This window comes from Crocuta crocuta, unplaced genomic scaffold (assembly GCF_008692635.1).
Source record: "Crocuta crocuta isolate KB4526 unplaced genomic scaffold, BGI_CrCroc_1.0 scaffold153, whole genome shotgun sequence".
In the NCBI taxonomy this organism is placed as follows: Eukaryota; Metazoa; Chordata; class Mammalia; order Carnivora; family Hyaenidae; genus Crocuta; species Crocuta crocuta.
In genome coordinates this window covers 3,705,719-3,721,541 of record NW_027529525.1, presented here as the reverse complement: position 1 = coordinate 3,721,541, position 15,823 = coordinate 3,705,719, and the positions used below count along the sequence as shown (strand labels likewise).

General features: G+C 43.1%; 1 protein-coding gene across 7 annotated transcripts in view; it reads left to right on the top strand.

The window, feature by feature from the left end:
* TANC1 (tetratricopeptide repeat, ankyrin repeat and coiled-coil containing 1) overlaps positions 1-15,823 on the top strand; it is a 239,414-nt gene that overhangs the window by 159,049 nt on the left and 64,542 nt on the right. For 4 of the 7 annotated variants that reach the window (XM_077761024.1, XM_077761023.1, XM_077761021.1 and 1 more), the window contains 2 exons: positions 3,407-3,537; positions 4,582-4,768. The exons of the other annotated variants lie outside the window; for them this stretch is intronic. In XM_077761024.1, coding sequence (XP_077617150.1) covers positions 3,407-3,537; positions 4,582-4,768 — 318 coding nt within the window. The remainder of the gene's footprint in view (positions 1-3,406; positions 3,538-4,581; positions 4,769-15,823) is intronic. 7 annotated transcript variants of the gene reach the window in all.

The following is a 15,823-nucleotide window of genomic DNA, read 5'->3' as shown; positions in this document are numbered from 1 at the left end:
AATAAGAAGTGGGTTATGGCCACTTCCCTCATGAAGAAATTTAGGGTGTTAGGTTCATGCTGTAAGTGGTCCAGAATAGTTTTGGTTGGGAGAAGTCCATTCTTCTGAGACTGTAGGGAAGGATGAGGGGATGATTATAGGGGGCACAAATGGATTTGAAGTGAGGATGGTGGTAATTGGGGAGGTGGTCCATTTATGGACTGTACCTGAGGGTTGGTGCCCCAAACATAGTCCAACAGGTGTGGGTAGTTAAAAAGAGAAAAGAAGTGACCTGAAAAATTCTCTTTGCCTTTCTTGTTTATTTCATAATGGTGACCTATTGAAGATTCCATGAAAACGTTACTGGGAAGGAATATCCCTCCCCATTTGTCTAATGGAGTCCTAGGAAGTATGAGGCCAATTATCCTTTCAATTCCAAATACAGCCATCATAAAATCTTTAGATATTTAAATCTGTGAGATATAAAATGTTGCTAAGAGATGATGTCTCTCTAGCACTTATCCCACTTGTTTTGAATAAGGTACACCTATTATTGATGAGTGATTTAATATTTATTACATGAATGAAAATACTTGCCATTTAGAGTGTCCCATTGGATTTTGGTTTGGAGGTCATTTTGTAGTAAGAATTAGTTCTAAGAAATCTTACTTTACTATTCAGATCTCAGTATTTATGATTGGCTGTGGAAGTAGAAATACATTTTAATTTCACAGTCCAGTATATCAGTGTGAGTTCCCAGGCGACTCATCTCTCCCAAAATGGCACCGTCACTCTCTTCACCCAGGGGTCCTTCTGCCAGAATGAAAAGTTCAGCCAGAGAGAAAGCTCTGTGCATTAGGGAGGGAAAATGCAGCCAGCTTGACATGGATTGAGGAATTCAGACTGAATAAGGCTTCTGAGGGGAAGGTCACTAGAATGACATTTGAGAAGAGAGAATTATATGAAGAGACAGTTGGGAAGCTTTTGGACAAAATGAAATTTCAGTGGCTTACTGGATGCTAATCCTGAAATAAAGGGCATCTGTTCATCCCGAATCCAGGTAAGGTTTGGGAACTTTAGGGGCATCCAAGTCCAGGTTGAACAATTAGGAGAACAAATTGATCATGAATTTGGAGGTGTCAATTTAGACATTAAACCTGGAATTGCCACAGCTCTCAGCTTGTCTGAAAGGGCGAGGTTTAGATGAGGAGTTAGTTGTCTTTGCATAAATACATATGTTTTAATGAAAACCTTGGCAATCTGGGGTGTCTGTCTACAGACACAGTGTGGAGGCTGCAGTGACTCCTCGGGGGAGGGCACCACACCCTGTAACATGGGTTACAGGGTCTCAGAGGGAGTCCCACGTTAGCCCTAGGCCATGGCCTTGTTTGCCATCAGGGTAAATTCTGTGGCAGCCAAGCCTGTGCAGCTGTTCTCTGTGCCTCCATCAGCAGCTGCCAACTGGGAGTAGTTTCTGGCCCTTTCCCTGGAGTTTCAGGTTGAACCAGAAGCTAGACATTCAAGGGCACCAGTCACAATCTGGTAGCGGTATACAGATTGTTTTGAAAGGAAAGGGGGACGTATAGTAGAGAAACTGCTGAGTTCTGGCCCCTCACCCTCTTCTTTCCTTTTCCATCTGCATCCTGTTCTCTCCCTCCCTGGTCCAGCTGCCACCTGAGATAAAATAGCTGCCCGCCTGAGCCTTGGAGCGAGGGCGGGTGGGACTGATCCTGTTCAGAAGTGGTTCAGCCCTTGGGTGTGCCTGAGTTTTTCTGATTTGGTTTAGTTCCTGCCTTCTTTTTCCAAATGCCCAAGTACCTTGGGAACCAAAATGTGGTTGGAACTCTCTGGTGGGAAGGGGCCTTTTCTTCTGGGTGTGGTTGACGCGCCCTGGGGTGCTTTTTTACCCCTTTTGGCTTGGGGCCACTGCCCCTTCCTGTTACAAATTTAACACAAATGATCCAGGAACATGTGGGTGCTCTTAACCCAGAACAATCAAGCCTTCGTTATTTTACCCCTACAGCTTTCTAGAGCAAGTAAAAACAAAACAAAACAAAAAAACATCCAGGCTGGCAAACAGCAATTCTTACCACACACATTGGGAGCTTTTGAGAATAAGCAAGGGGTGGAATGCTTTTCCTTCCTTGAAGATACAGCCAGCCTGGTTTCCCAGTAGCTGCTATCCTGGGAGAATGACTGAGCAAAACTGATAATGTGAGTAAGGATAATACAAATGCTCTTCTCAGCTCTGCTTGTTTTGATTTTTGCGGTTCCTTAAGGAAGGAAGGCAAAGTTAGCATTGAACTTTGGTGGTGAAATTATAGCTCAACAGTAACACTGCTGTTTTGTTCTTTCCTCGTGTTATCTTTCTAAGACTTATCTGCAGATTTCCACAACTAAGAAAAATTGGTTCATGAATGTATGGGTCTGGGTCTCTAGATGATTAACAAAAAAGAATAAAACAGTGAGAGTATTACAGGTTGCATATTGCTTTAAAGCTGTAACATCTGTAAGCAGAGTTTGCTTTATATGGTTTTTTACTCCCTGATGGATGCTGATTTAAAAATACAGGAGAGGTGTTAGAATGGTGTGGATATCATTTCATCACCCTTAATTAAGGGTAGCTGTAGCTCAACATTTAAACCCAACAGCAGTGTTTAAGTGGGAAAAGTAAGATGACCAGCTGGTCAGGGAGGCCAGAGGAAGGACAGGTTCTAAGCATGCCCTGTGACCTTCAGGTTAACTGTGCTGCCAGCATTACTGTGGAGTATGCTGAGAATACAGCCTAATTTTTCTACATCCTCACTTAAACAGCAGTGTATTCCTGGGCCTGGTCTCCTGGGACATATTTTGCCGGGATTTAAAAATCTTTGTTTCAGAGTGGATTCCTGTTTTGATTTTTGACTGCTGTGGGCGTAGGGTATGCACAGGACATTTCCACCAGAGTAGTAATGTCGTAGTTAATGAGAGCTGAGATTTTAGTTTTACCCCAACATTTAAGTAGCCGGGGTCTCTGCCAGCATGCCACCTGAGTTAAACTTTATTTCAGCCTTCGGTGGGTGTTGGCCACCCTGTTCTCTTAAAGAGTTAAGATGAAGGGCAGGCCTCTTTCTACCTTTGGTGTCTGAAGTATCCATTTTTCACAGGACATAGAAATAGGAATTGCTGTCCTGTAATCACCCGGTGTTCTGATTCAGGTCAAGTATTTCACTCTTTGCACTTAGAGTTTCTCTTTTACTGTTTTCTTAACCTGTCACTACCTCTAAATTAGAATGTATTGCTAGAGGACAGGCAGCTTTGTCAAACTTTGTGCATTTTATAAAAATACACAAAAGCACCAGACAAGCAGCTGCAGCGGGGACTCCTCCAGATGCAAACCTGAAATTCCCCAGAGGGGCATCTTCATTGTTTTCTCTCTTTGTTCCAGAAGCAAAGACCGATAATGAACCGAGCTGTTCGCCGGCAGCTCAAGAACTGTTGACAAGGCTGGGATTTTTACTGGGAGAAGGGATCCCAAGTGCCACACACATAACCATTGAAGAAAAAAATGAAACCATGGTAATGTCTGAGGAAGATCCTGCATGTCCTACCTGCTCAGAGGATAAATGAAGTCATAACCATCTCCTCCCCCTCCCTGAGTGAGGAAGTCCCTGTTCGCTCCATGAGCCTGGGCTGTTGTGTCTTGAAGTTTATTTCGACAGTTTGTGATTTCTGCAGTGGGGAGGTGGGGAGAGGCGGAAGGGCACAGAACTGAAGGAAATGTCCACATTAACCTTCGAGTCACCACCCAGGGAAGAGTAGCTAAATGAATTTAAGTGGCTGAAAGAATCTCTTAGTCATGATACTACTTTTATCTTTATAATACCATTCTTCTCAGCTGGCTGCTTTGGGATGTGCTTTCCTGTGCTTTTTTCGTGGTGGAGATTTTGGAGGGTCAGTGGGGTGAGGAAAAGATTTGTAGGAGATGAGGCAGAGATAAAATAAGAGGAGATCAAATGGTTCTTGCATGGGAGAGCACCCTGCATCCTAGTGAACAGCAGCCCACCCCTTCCCATTCAAGATGTATTCGTCTACATGGCAGAGAGGGGCCCCGAGCCTCTGCCTCCTGGGAGGGTCTCTGTAAGGGTATCCCACACTGATTGAGATTGCAGTGGCCATCAACCTCCTTGCCCTGATTGCAGAGCCCATAAATCTTCAGGAATTGAATCAGGCTGCAGCGCTCGTGAAACATTACAAAAACAGAGTTCCCAGATTTTCCGTACAGAGGTCAAAGAACTCATTTGTCTTCTGCAAGAATTTAAATGAAAGGAAGTCTGCCTGCTTGCTATTTCTGTTTTATGAATGTGCATTCCCACTAAATTATTTCTAAGACTGCCCTTTTAATTAAAAAACAACAACAAAAGTCATGAGGGAGGGGGACAGAACAAGGATATTTCTCTTTTAAAATTTGGAAGACCACATATATGTGAAGCTCCCTAGTTTTAAAAAGCTGTTTTCCATGTTCCTGTTTTGAGTTTGATCGCCGTAGCGCCAGAAACAAAAGACTGTGTAGCAGCGTCCTGTGTAAAGCCGTGCTAACTCCTCCTTCCGTTCGTCTTGCAGTGCACAGCTCTGAGCCAAGGCATCAGTCCTTGCTCCACACTAACAAGCAGCACCGCATCTCCTAGCACCGATAGCCCCTGCTCAACTTTGAATAGCTGTGTCAGCAAGACCGCAGCCAACAAAAGTCCCTGTGAGACCATTAGCAGCCCTAGTTCAACCCTGGAAAGCAAGGACAGTGGAATTATAGGTAAGAAGCACACGGCTCGGTAATGTAATGGCTCCATGCACGTCAGCCAGAGCATTCACCAGGCACTTCTTAAGAGGATTTTAGAGTGGTCTGTGAAGGTCGGTCTGCCAGGGTCCGCCCTGTTCTTTGCAGAACCGTGCTGGCTCCATGTGCAGCCCTGAGGATGAAGCACCCGTTTCTACATTCCTTGGTGTTTATTTTAGAACACTGGGCTCATTTGGTTAAAAAAATTTCCAGATCAGATCTGTCCTGTGAAGTTACAAAATTTTACCTCTTCATCGATCAGTTCCATTTGTTGGGGATCTGGTCACACAAAAACATATGACTGGGCAATTAAATCCCCTGAATATTGAGGGATCTTCCTAGCTTAATCTCAAGGTCATTTATTTCCTCACTTATTTCCTGGCGTTTGTTCTTTAGTTTCTTTTAATGGTATCTGACCACTCGTTTTGAGGCCAGAATTTTGTAAGGATGTCCACCCTATGCCCCCCACCCCTACCCACATAGTAGGTATGGGTGGGTGTCCCTAACTGTGAATTAGGAGACACAGATTCTAGTCCTGACTCCTAGGATGCTTAGCTGGGTAATCACTTGGATAACATTTGAGCTCTTTGCACACTTCTTTCCTTCTTTGTAAGGATTCTGATTAGTTCAGTAGATTCTAGTGTAGGTCCACATTAGAATCAACTGGGGAATTTAAGAGCCCTTATTTTTATATCTTACCCCAAACAGGAGTGCCTTTACATTTCTGCAGGTGGGATTGAACACCTGTGGGATTGAACAAGCAGGTGTCCAGCTTGATGCCTTTCAGATAACAGATAAGTGGAGCCACTGGATGGATTTTATGGACCCTCCTGTACTCCAGCATTGTGGAGTATTGTGGTGCCATTTTATAGTATTTAACTCTACTGGACATTCAGTTCCTTCCCTTTTTCTGAGTTATGAACAGGTCTTTGAGGGGTATTTGGTGTTTTAAGTAAGTGGACTCAGCCTCTCTTACTTCCACATTAGTGTATAATCAAAGAGAATGACATTTGAGCTCCTTATTTTCTTTAGTCACCTCCTATTTCTTTCGAGTGTAATTTGTAAAACTAGGTTGCAGGTTCATGCACTGCATATTTTGGGGATTGCCCCAGAAGATCTGTGAGATCCATGGTATAGACCTCACTGAAGCTTTCTTAGGGGCCCTCAGCATAAGGATGGCAGCCTGTGCCCTCAGTCTTCCCTTGTTTCAGGCTCTTCAGTAGGTTTGCATTTCATGCAGTTTTAATGATCTTACTCAGATGCTGTCACATACCACAGTATTCACCCATTTAGACCACTGAACGATTTTAGGTCTGCTCAGAGCTGTGCAATTATCACCACCATCTGACTTCAGAACAGTCTTACCCCAAGAAGAACCGCGTGGCCATTGGAAGTCACACTGCATTTCCCTACGCCCTTGGCCCCATGCATCCAGTAGTCTGCTTTCTGTCTCCATAGATTAGCTTGTTCTGGACATTTCAGTAGAACGGTGGCTTGATGAGGCACCTGAATGACTCAGTCAGTTAAACGTCCGACTCTTGGTTTCATCTCAGGTCATGGTCTCGTGAGCTCCATCCAGCCTGACTTTCTGCTCCCGTGCATGATGAGGAGCCTGCTTGAGATTCTCCCTCTCTCTGCCCCTCCCCCCCCTCTTTTTCCCTCTCCCTCCCCCCCCAAGATAAATAAATAAACATTAGGAATATAAAAAATAAAAGGTGGCTTGAGGTTTTCATAGCAAATTTAAATTCTTTCACTCAGCTTCAAGCCCTTACGGTGAGCTTATTCTGCTGATTTCCTATTCTCACCTCACTCTATTTCCCCACCTACTGTTTATTAGGTCAACTCATTTTCCCCAATGTTACTTCTGTTCTCATGCCCTCTCTCCAAGCTTTCCATCACTGATGGGTCTCTGGTATTCTGCGGTAGCCAGTTAACTTCCTTTACAACATTCTTCACCCTTCTGAAATGTCCTACTGTCCATAGTTTACCTTCCTTCAGAAGAGGAGTTGGTCATTGTTACGGTTTTTTGGGGATAGCCTTTCCCTTTTTGTGAAATGATCTGCCATTGGCATTGTATGCCTCTGATTATAACTAAGCCAGTTTCTTGTTTTGACAGAAATTTTTTCAGTGACAGAAAACCTCATTCATTCATTTCTCCTGTTCTCTGTCTCTTGTTGAGATACAGTGCTACAATTTTAAAAGTGTTCTATTTTTTTGTTGTTGTTGTTTATTTTGAGGGTGGGGGTGTGTGCACATGTGAGCAGGGGGCAGACACAGAAATACAGAAATGGAAGGAGAGAAAGAATTCCAAGGAGTCTCCACGCCCAGCTATGAGCCCAACGTAGGGCTCATCCCAGGACTGTGAGGTTGTGACTTGAAGCGAAAGCAAGAGTTAGACGCTCAGTTGACTGAGCTACCCGGATGCCCCTAAAAGTGTTCCAAAGAAAAGTTACTGGTATTGTTTTCTGTCTTGTCATTGAGAGATTGATCTGTAGGAATACCAAGGCTCTTAATTAGTACTTGATTTAATATAGTTCCATCTAATCCCGGACTGGTTAGTCCCCTTATTATATGCTCTCCCTAGCATCTCTGTATTTTCCTTTAATTTACTTGTTCTGGTTTTGTTGTTTATTCTTGTCTCCACATGGATGGGGAGCAGTCCTCATTTATGTTATTACGGCTATCTACCGGGCTCTCAGCTTGGTATTGGAAGTGAGAATTTAAGGAAAGAGAATTGTTGCCACTCTCAAGTTGCATCAAGGGAGGGAATGTTTAATTGGTTTTGAAAGAAGCTATGCAGTATTCCCATTCCAAGTTGGCATTGTCACATCTTTTAATGTTTGTCTTGTTAAAGTTAAATGACACAGTTCATGTCATTGAGGCTGTCCTTCATTCCTTGGCTGCAGTCAGACGTGTTCCCTTAACTCAGCTTTGCATGAAAAATGGTGACCATAGAGATGAAGCGGTAGTCATTAGGCAATGTATGTCCGTCTTTCACAGAAGGCCCCCAGCTTTGGAGATTGGGCATCTTACTGCCTTAGCTGCTCTCCTGCAGGGAGTAAGGACGGTAGGTGGCTGAGAGGGAAATACTGCTGGGAACAGTGTTCCTCTGTTCTCTCTCCTTCAGTGACCTGCAGAACTAGAACCTGTTGCCAAGGGATACAGGGAAGAGGGTATGGTAGGGAGGAGAAGGGGGAAAAAAAGCAGTGTTTCCTCATCAGGCAGACTGTAGCCACAGCTCTTTGAAGAGGCAAGATTAGTGGGGGCAGAGGAGGCAGAGTGCTTCCTTCTGAATCAGTACAGGGTATGTAGGTTTCATGGCCTCTTCACAGAGCAGGGATCTGTGACTCAGTTGTGGTTCTGTGATTGCTGGGGGTGGAGTGTGTGCTCTTTCTATCTGAGGAACATGACTGTTTTTATAAGGTGTAGCCTGGGAACAGCAGCCTTTAGGCATCTTAAGTGTTTAAGAGAGGATTTTATTCAAGAACACAGTGATCTGAGTGGGCAGTGATGAAGGTGAACTACGTTGGCTTCATGCTCTGGCTTCCTGGCAGCTAGTTAGGATCCATGTTCTAAAGTTCCATAGACCCTAGAGAGAGCAGGGAGGAAGTTTCCATTTAATTTTCTGTTTCAAATTGTTTAAAGAGTTGTCAGCCCATAGAGCTTGGTTGGAGTGGCAGAGGTATTAGGGGTGGGCTGACAACAAGTGCACACAGGTGCTGTGGCATTGTGTAGCCTAGGGTAGCTGCAGGCACCCACACAGGGCTCAGAGTTGTATGCACAGCATTAGCACAGTTTATTTAGGGCACTTAGGGGAAATTTCACAGAGTGCTAACCCATCCTTAGAAATTCCTGTCCCTCCTCTTACTATGCAAGCTGATTTCCATCTTGCTGATTATATTTAATCTACATGTTTTTGCTCAGCAGATGCCACGAAGGGAAGGTTGCATTCCCACACGCTCAGACAGCCTTGTCAGGGCTGCCGTGGGGTGTCCTTCCTGTGTTCTGCTTCTGCTGGTTTTGACATATTGCAGGTGAAGAGAACTGTTTTTTTAGGAACAGCTTAGTGGGGGAAAGGGCAGAACGATGACCATTAGGAGAATTTATTGGACCCCTTCCAGTCTTTCTGTGTGGAGGTCAGGGTTTAGTAGACCCTCTACCCTCTGTTCCAGCTTCATTGTGTCCTACAGAGGGGAGTCCCACTTCATCCTCCTTTGATGAGATCCAAGTTCTTATGATGTTCTTTAGCAGCTTTTTAGAAGTATCATAATTTTGTCATGTACAAATCCTGACTCTGCTGGGTGGGCAGTAACTGAATTCCCCACAAATACATATATATATTTTTTTGACAGTGGACCANTTTTGCTCAGCGTAACACCCTCAAGGTCCATCCATGTTGCTACACATGGCCAGATTTCATTCTTTCTCATTGCCATTAGGTAAAATTTCCTACTCTTTACATATTAAAATCATTAGCATTGCCTAGAAGTTAGTGTCTAATTTTTCAATTTGCAATGTGAAGACTTCTAAATGTGAAATTATACCCAATCAGAATAAGGTAGCTTATGCTACCTTAAATTTGCTTTAATGGAAAACTTTGTAAAGAAGTGGCTTTTAAAGGGGTTTCTTCCATGCCTGAGAAAATATTTTTTCTGAGTGATGCTCCTTTAGTAAACTTGCTTCCAACTGTTGAATAGAACTTGTAAACTGTATTAATTTCGGCTTAGAAAAAAATTAAGTAGGTGTATTCATTGGAATGTGTATGAAAGCAAGTCTGATTAAAAAAAAATTTTTTTTAACAAGCACTGTTTGATTTAAATGTATTGTTTAGATTTTGTCTGTGTCCATATGCTGATCAGTACTGTGTGTTGTGTGTGTGTGTGTGTGTGTGTGTGTATGTGTGCGTGTGTGTATTTCAAGAAAATAGGTTATTTCTCTATTTAGGAAGAAAGTAAATGCATATTGGATGAGAAGAAACAAACAAAACCCAGCTTTCCTATCACAATTTAAAAACAAAATAACAATCCTTTCTAAGCATTAATAATAGATGTGCCCAGGAGAGGGACTTACAGGTAGCAATTAGAAAAATTCTGGCTGAGTAAGAGACCATTAAAGTTAGTCATCTTTCCCTTCCAGGCCCTTCCTCTGCTGTCTCCTTGTACCTGCTGACATTTATAATCTCCAAATTACTTTTGTAGTATCCCAGATCTGCTTCCTGTTGAGAGTTGGTATTAGGGCAACTCCATGAAGGAGGAGGGTTATTCTGAGTGGACTGTGTCCACATCTCCCCCACTGGGCATGTCTCCCATACAGAGCAGGTGTGTTGTTCACCTGCACAGCTTCCCAGCACCTGAGCCACCACATTCCACCAGACCAGATAGCTTTCAAGAGATTAAGTGCTCAGAAATGAAAAGGGTAAAAAACGTGGGCTCTTCCTGCTGCCTTTCCCCTTTCTCTGCTGGGGAGGTGGGGTGTAGCTTGTTTTTGTCCTCTCTCCCTTTGAAGCCAGAAGGCAGGTGTAAATTTAGGCAGGGGAGTACCTTCACAGAAACATTTCTTCTGCAAACGGGGCTTGTAGGAAATACTGGCTACTTGATTAGTATCCTGCTGCTGCTTGCTAGAGTTTGATAATATTTATTTTCTGCCCAGTTGCTTTGTATATTTAAAAAAAAAAGTTTCTCATGGGCTGACTTTTATCTTCCTGTGATTTGACTCCCTTCTGGGCTTATAAAATGAGAGTGTGTCCAGAGGTAGCTAGAGACCTTTTGTTCCTTTTATTTCCTGGACGTTGTGTCTCACAGGAGATGATCATATGCATAGAGCGGCCTACAAAGAGAAATTAATTGTATTTTATTTTCATTTTTAACCTGTTGTAAATCCTGCCCTTTTGATTTTATGCTAATACTGCGTTGTATTGCCCTGCTTGCTACTAAATTAAAATGCTTTGAAATTGATTTGGTAATAACTATTTAGAGTGTTTCAGATCTGTGTTAATATTCATTTTGCTACATTGCCTGCAATTTAAAAAATCATCCTTAATTATAGAAGCTTTTTTTTTTTAATCTCCTGGGTGAAGGAGGAAAATTTGCCTTTACATATATAATTTGGTAGTATACTTAATGTGGGAAAGAAATCCTTCGTGACGATTTGAGGCAGTAGAATGCCTGTTGTACTTGTATTCACAGTGCAGTTGGATTCTTTAGGCTGTTCTGTCAGTATAGCAAGCATTTATTGGCACCTACTGTGTACTAGGAGCAAGTTTGTTCCGTACTGGTACAATAAAGATCAGGTAAAAACTTATCCACACTCATGGAACCAAAGAGTGGCTTTTTTGCCCTTGGAGAACTGAGCAAATTGTCAATTACTGAAAAGGGTTTAAAACGTGGTGGTGATTGACACCTCTTGATGGAAGATGTATGCTATAGGTGCATAATAATACCAAGCACTGGTGGTGCTTTGTGCTCTTTTCTGGAAGAGTCCAGAATTCTGTGGAGTCATTGGACTATGTCAGAAGCTCTAGTGTCTGTGCCTTCAGTATGCACGTTATGCAAAGCTTTATCAAAACACAGCATTGGGTGTTATCGCTAGAAAACTTCATGGTGTTTAAATCCACAGGCTTTTTCTCTGGAGGCTATTACCTGCTGTGTCAGACTGTGTTCAGGCAGTGTGGTCTGTCCTCCACTTCACCAGTGCCCTGCTCCCACTGATCCTTTAGGTGTTTCCACAGTCTAAGGGAGTTCACAAATGCAGCTGTGAACCATGGCTTGGGTCCCTGGCCTTGATACATGTCATAGTAGAGCGTGCCTTGCGCAATGCCATGAGCACTGAGCCAGAGATTTGGTTCAGAGATCTGTCTGCCACAAGCCAAAGCACAGTGCCCGTGTGCAAGGCCAGAAGGGGAGCAGGGCTGTGCTTTACACAGGCCAAGCTGTTGTCCATCAGAAGTTGTGGGAGGAGAAGCCAGAAAGTCCCTGAAAGCCTAAGGTAACTCAGGCCACCTTCCCTGTGGCATTCTGGGCAAGGACGAGTTAGGTTGAGTGCCTTCCCTGGAGCCTTCTCCTTGCTGGGCTGAGGGAGGTGAAAGCAGTCGCTCCAGGTGAGCCGCCTCTGTTCGCTGTGTGGTTGGTTACTTTGCAGGTGGGGCTGAGGAAGAAGCCCAGCCTGGTGTTTCTGGTCTGAAGGTTTCAGGCATGCTGGTTTCGTCCATGCAGTCCTTCTCTCTGTCACCTGGGGAGATACAAAATACAGCACAGCAGCTGGGACCATGCAAGACATTGGGGGTGAGCAAGGGAAGAAGCGAATCCTTTCAGGCCAGGAGGACCAGGGTATTGGGCACAGTGCACTTCCTCGACCTTTCTTTCTGCTCTTTACCCAGTCTCATTTAGTCTCTGGTTTCTCTTTCCAAAGTTGTTAGTGATCTTTATGCTGCCAGGTCAAAGGAGGTGGTATATCTGTAGTATAGCTGGGATTTTCTTTTTTCATTCCCTTCTCCTACTTTTCTAAGCAACGATTATGTCTTTTTTGTTTTGTTGATCTTCAGTTCATTGGTCCAGTGTTTTAACTTTGTGTCAACCATTATACTGAATATAGAAATTGAAAAATGTTTCTTTGTTTTTTTAGTGCTACTCTGTTTTCAGCTGCATAGGGAGGAAAATGTTCTTTGGTACTTATGATATATGAGGCACTTTACATACATGCCTTTATATCTGATTTTGTCCATAAAGCAAGGAAGGACAAAGGACTCTCTTTATAGAGCCCTGGCTTTGAAAATTGGAGAATGCAAGACTGTTTGTGGAGTGCTTGAAGAAAATGTCAATTTCTGTCAATATTCTAAAAGTCTCTTAAAAATATATTTTTTGGCATATGATTATATTAGAATAAATTAGGATGCTGCATGTACGTAATTTGTAAATACATGGGTTTGGCATGTCTGCTCCAGTTTTTCTAATAGTGTGGTATGATCAGAACAGCATGGGCCACCATAACAAGGCTTCAGGCGTATGCTGCCTGGAGGACTGTTAGGAGTATTCAGTGAGTTGAGATATGATAAGGTCTTAGAACATAGCCCATACATAGTAAGCACTGTTATATTTATGTTACCCACTGCTGTTATTTCCCGAGGCTGCTTTATACTTAATCCCTCCCCAGTGGATTAGAAATGCTTACAAATATACATTTAGTAAAATAGGATTTTATGAGCTGAGGAAAGAAAACAAGAGCAGGTGAAAGAGCAGAGGGAGGGAGGTGAGGAGGAGTGGGCAAAATGAATGAAGGGGAGTGGGAGATACCAGCTTCCAGTTAAGGATTGAATACGTCATGGGGATGAAAGGCACAGCACAGGGAATATAGTCAATCATATTGTAGTAGGATATGGAGACAGATGGTAGCTACAACATAATATATAGAGTTGTCAAATCGCTGGGTTGTACACCTGAAATTAATGTAACATTGTGTGTCAACTATACTTAAATAAAAAAAATAAAATAACACAAAACAAAGGTGAAGTCAGGAGTCAGGTTCATAAGACTTGATTCATTTTGCTTCTCAGTGGGCAGAAAATTTTGGATTCCTAGGAGCCTATACAAAGAGAGACACATCAGATACATAATTATGATATCTGTAAGGTAAAGACAAAAATGTGCCCATTACTAGTACTCTGCCTGGAGAGGCTTACCCATTATGGGTCCTCAAAAGGGGAGAGAATTTGAGCTCAAGTCCTTTGCACTTTTCACATCTTGTCTTTGCTTCAAAGAGAGGCGAATTCTGCTTTCTGGGACACTCGCTTGGTATCAGTGGCCCTTAGTTCCTAAACAATTCTAGAGTAACGCTATAGTTATTTTAATTTTCTTCTTAATGTTCCTTTAAACCTGTAACTTGATTTAGATCCTACAAACTACTTATCTGGCCCTGGACTTAACACTGATTTTTTAAAATTCTATTTTAAGTTTACATTTAACGTATCAAAGAACCTTCAAAAGGCAAAGAAAGGGGGTGGGTACAAGAAAGCTGGGAAGGGGAAGGAATACAGTTTTATTATAGTACTTTATATAGCAAAACATTTAATATCTCTTCCACTTCCTGGCTGCTGTTTGCCCATGACTGGCTTCTCTCCACTAGCCCCTGCCTGGGGGCTACTGTGTTTAACAAGGCAAAGTTCATGAACTGTAAAGTACTTTTTAGCCATACACACTTAGAGACATTTTGCTTTTGGGAGCTGTGCAAAGCAAGAGGAGTTTCAATACACATTGTGTGGGCAGTTAAGAAGGGCTGATACTAGACATACCACCAACTCTGTGTGTGTGTGTGTGTGTGTGTGTGTGAGAGAGAGAGAGACAGAGACAGAGGTAGAGAGAGACAGAGAGATGAGTGTTTCACGTCTGCGTTCCGTATCTGTAAAGTGGGGTTCATGGTTCTCAGCCTGTCCACCTCTCCTCAACCATTGTGGTGATGATGTATATGTTCTAATGTGTTTTGAGCGTGTATTGGAAGTCGCATAGCCCTGTGTGCTAGTAGGTCTGGTTAAACATGCTGTTACTACATAGGAATGAGAACACACTGTCCCTGGTTAAAAGTTTGCAAATGGTGTGCAGAGTCAGAAGTAGCACGTGTGAATCAGTGAGCAGGACCAAACCTAATTGAACACTAAATTGTGAGAAGCAAAGTCTAATCTTCTAGCTTGATAAAACTTGAGGTTTTATCATTTAACAGAATACTATTAAACCACTCATTTAACAGCATACTGTGTGTTGGAAGAGTGGTAGAGACCCTGTCTGAATGATAATGGTCAGTCTTAATTGACAAAAGCTGGCATCTGTACGAGTTGAAGGAATAAAATGTTAGGATTTTTGAGTTGTTAAGGAACTCGAAAGATTACCTAAATCTCCAGAAAATGTCAAACATCACTTAGTTTTTTGAGGTGGTATTGTTTTTTTTTTTGTCCTCATAAGTGAAGATGCTGCCATAGTTTGTGTGTGTGTGTTAATGTGAAAGTGACTGATTAACTTAATGAGGGATTTGAATTTATTACCCAGAAAGAAAACTAGGTATTTTTGAGTAGCCTGTGAGTTGTTGTAAGAACCAGCTTCTCTTCCTTGGCCACTGTGTTGTTGCCTTATCAGGTGTGCTTCGTGGGCCATAGGGAAAACTGCTCTTGTTGGGCGTGGGTCTGCCCCCTTGTGTCTGCATCAGGGCTTAATTGTGGGGCTACGCTGTGGGGCTTCATGCCCTGTGGGCTGCATCTGGTACTGCGTTGTAGGGAGGAAGACTGAGAAGGGGGCAATCTTAGTGGAAGGGCCCAGAGCTGGAGAGTTTCTCGCCTACTTGAACAGTGGAATGTGTGTCTTAGCTGAACATCACGAAGGCAGATGGGAGCGTCTCTTACTTAGAAACATATTATAAACTTACCCTCGTTTTGAAATGGCAACCCCATCTTGGACTTCCCTTTCTGGCTCCTGTTCCTGCAGCTGGGGGTTTTCCTCCTGCACCCACTTTGCTGCACTCATCAGCACCTGGAAACTTGTGGCTGTACTGTGAGAACGGGACTGTCAGGCCGTCCCTGCAGTCTAGGACCCCTGACCAGGCCATCCCTTTTCTGTTACACTGCCCCTGGGTGCTGTCACGGTAGCAGGAAGGAGGGAGGTCTCAGTCCCTGTTCGCACTTCTTGTGGGCGGAGTTAGGACTCAGAGTATGTGCCCCCAAATAAAACAGCAACAAAATAAAACCAAACAAATCACCTCCACCCCTACTCTGTCGCTGTTCCTGTAACTTTGATTTTGGGGTAGCCTGGGAACCTAACTAACTATGTCTGCTACAAGAGCATTCTGAGCCCCAAACAGTGGGGTTTCAAATGAAGGCTTGTAATAATCACAGCTTATTAACAATATTGCAATTAATTATTAATAAGCAGTGATCTGATTGATAGATTAGAGTATTCCTATGAAGCATTAGCCCAGTTCCTGCCATATGGTAATCTGGAATAAATGTTAGTGGCTGCTATTACCACCACCACCAGCATTTCAGGGTGGAAAGAG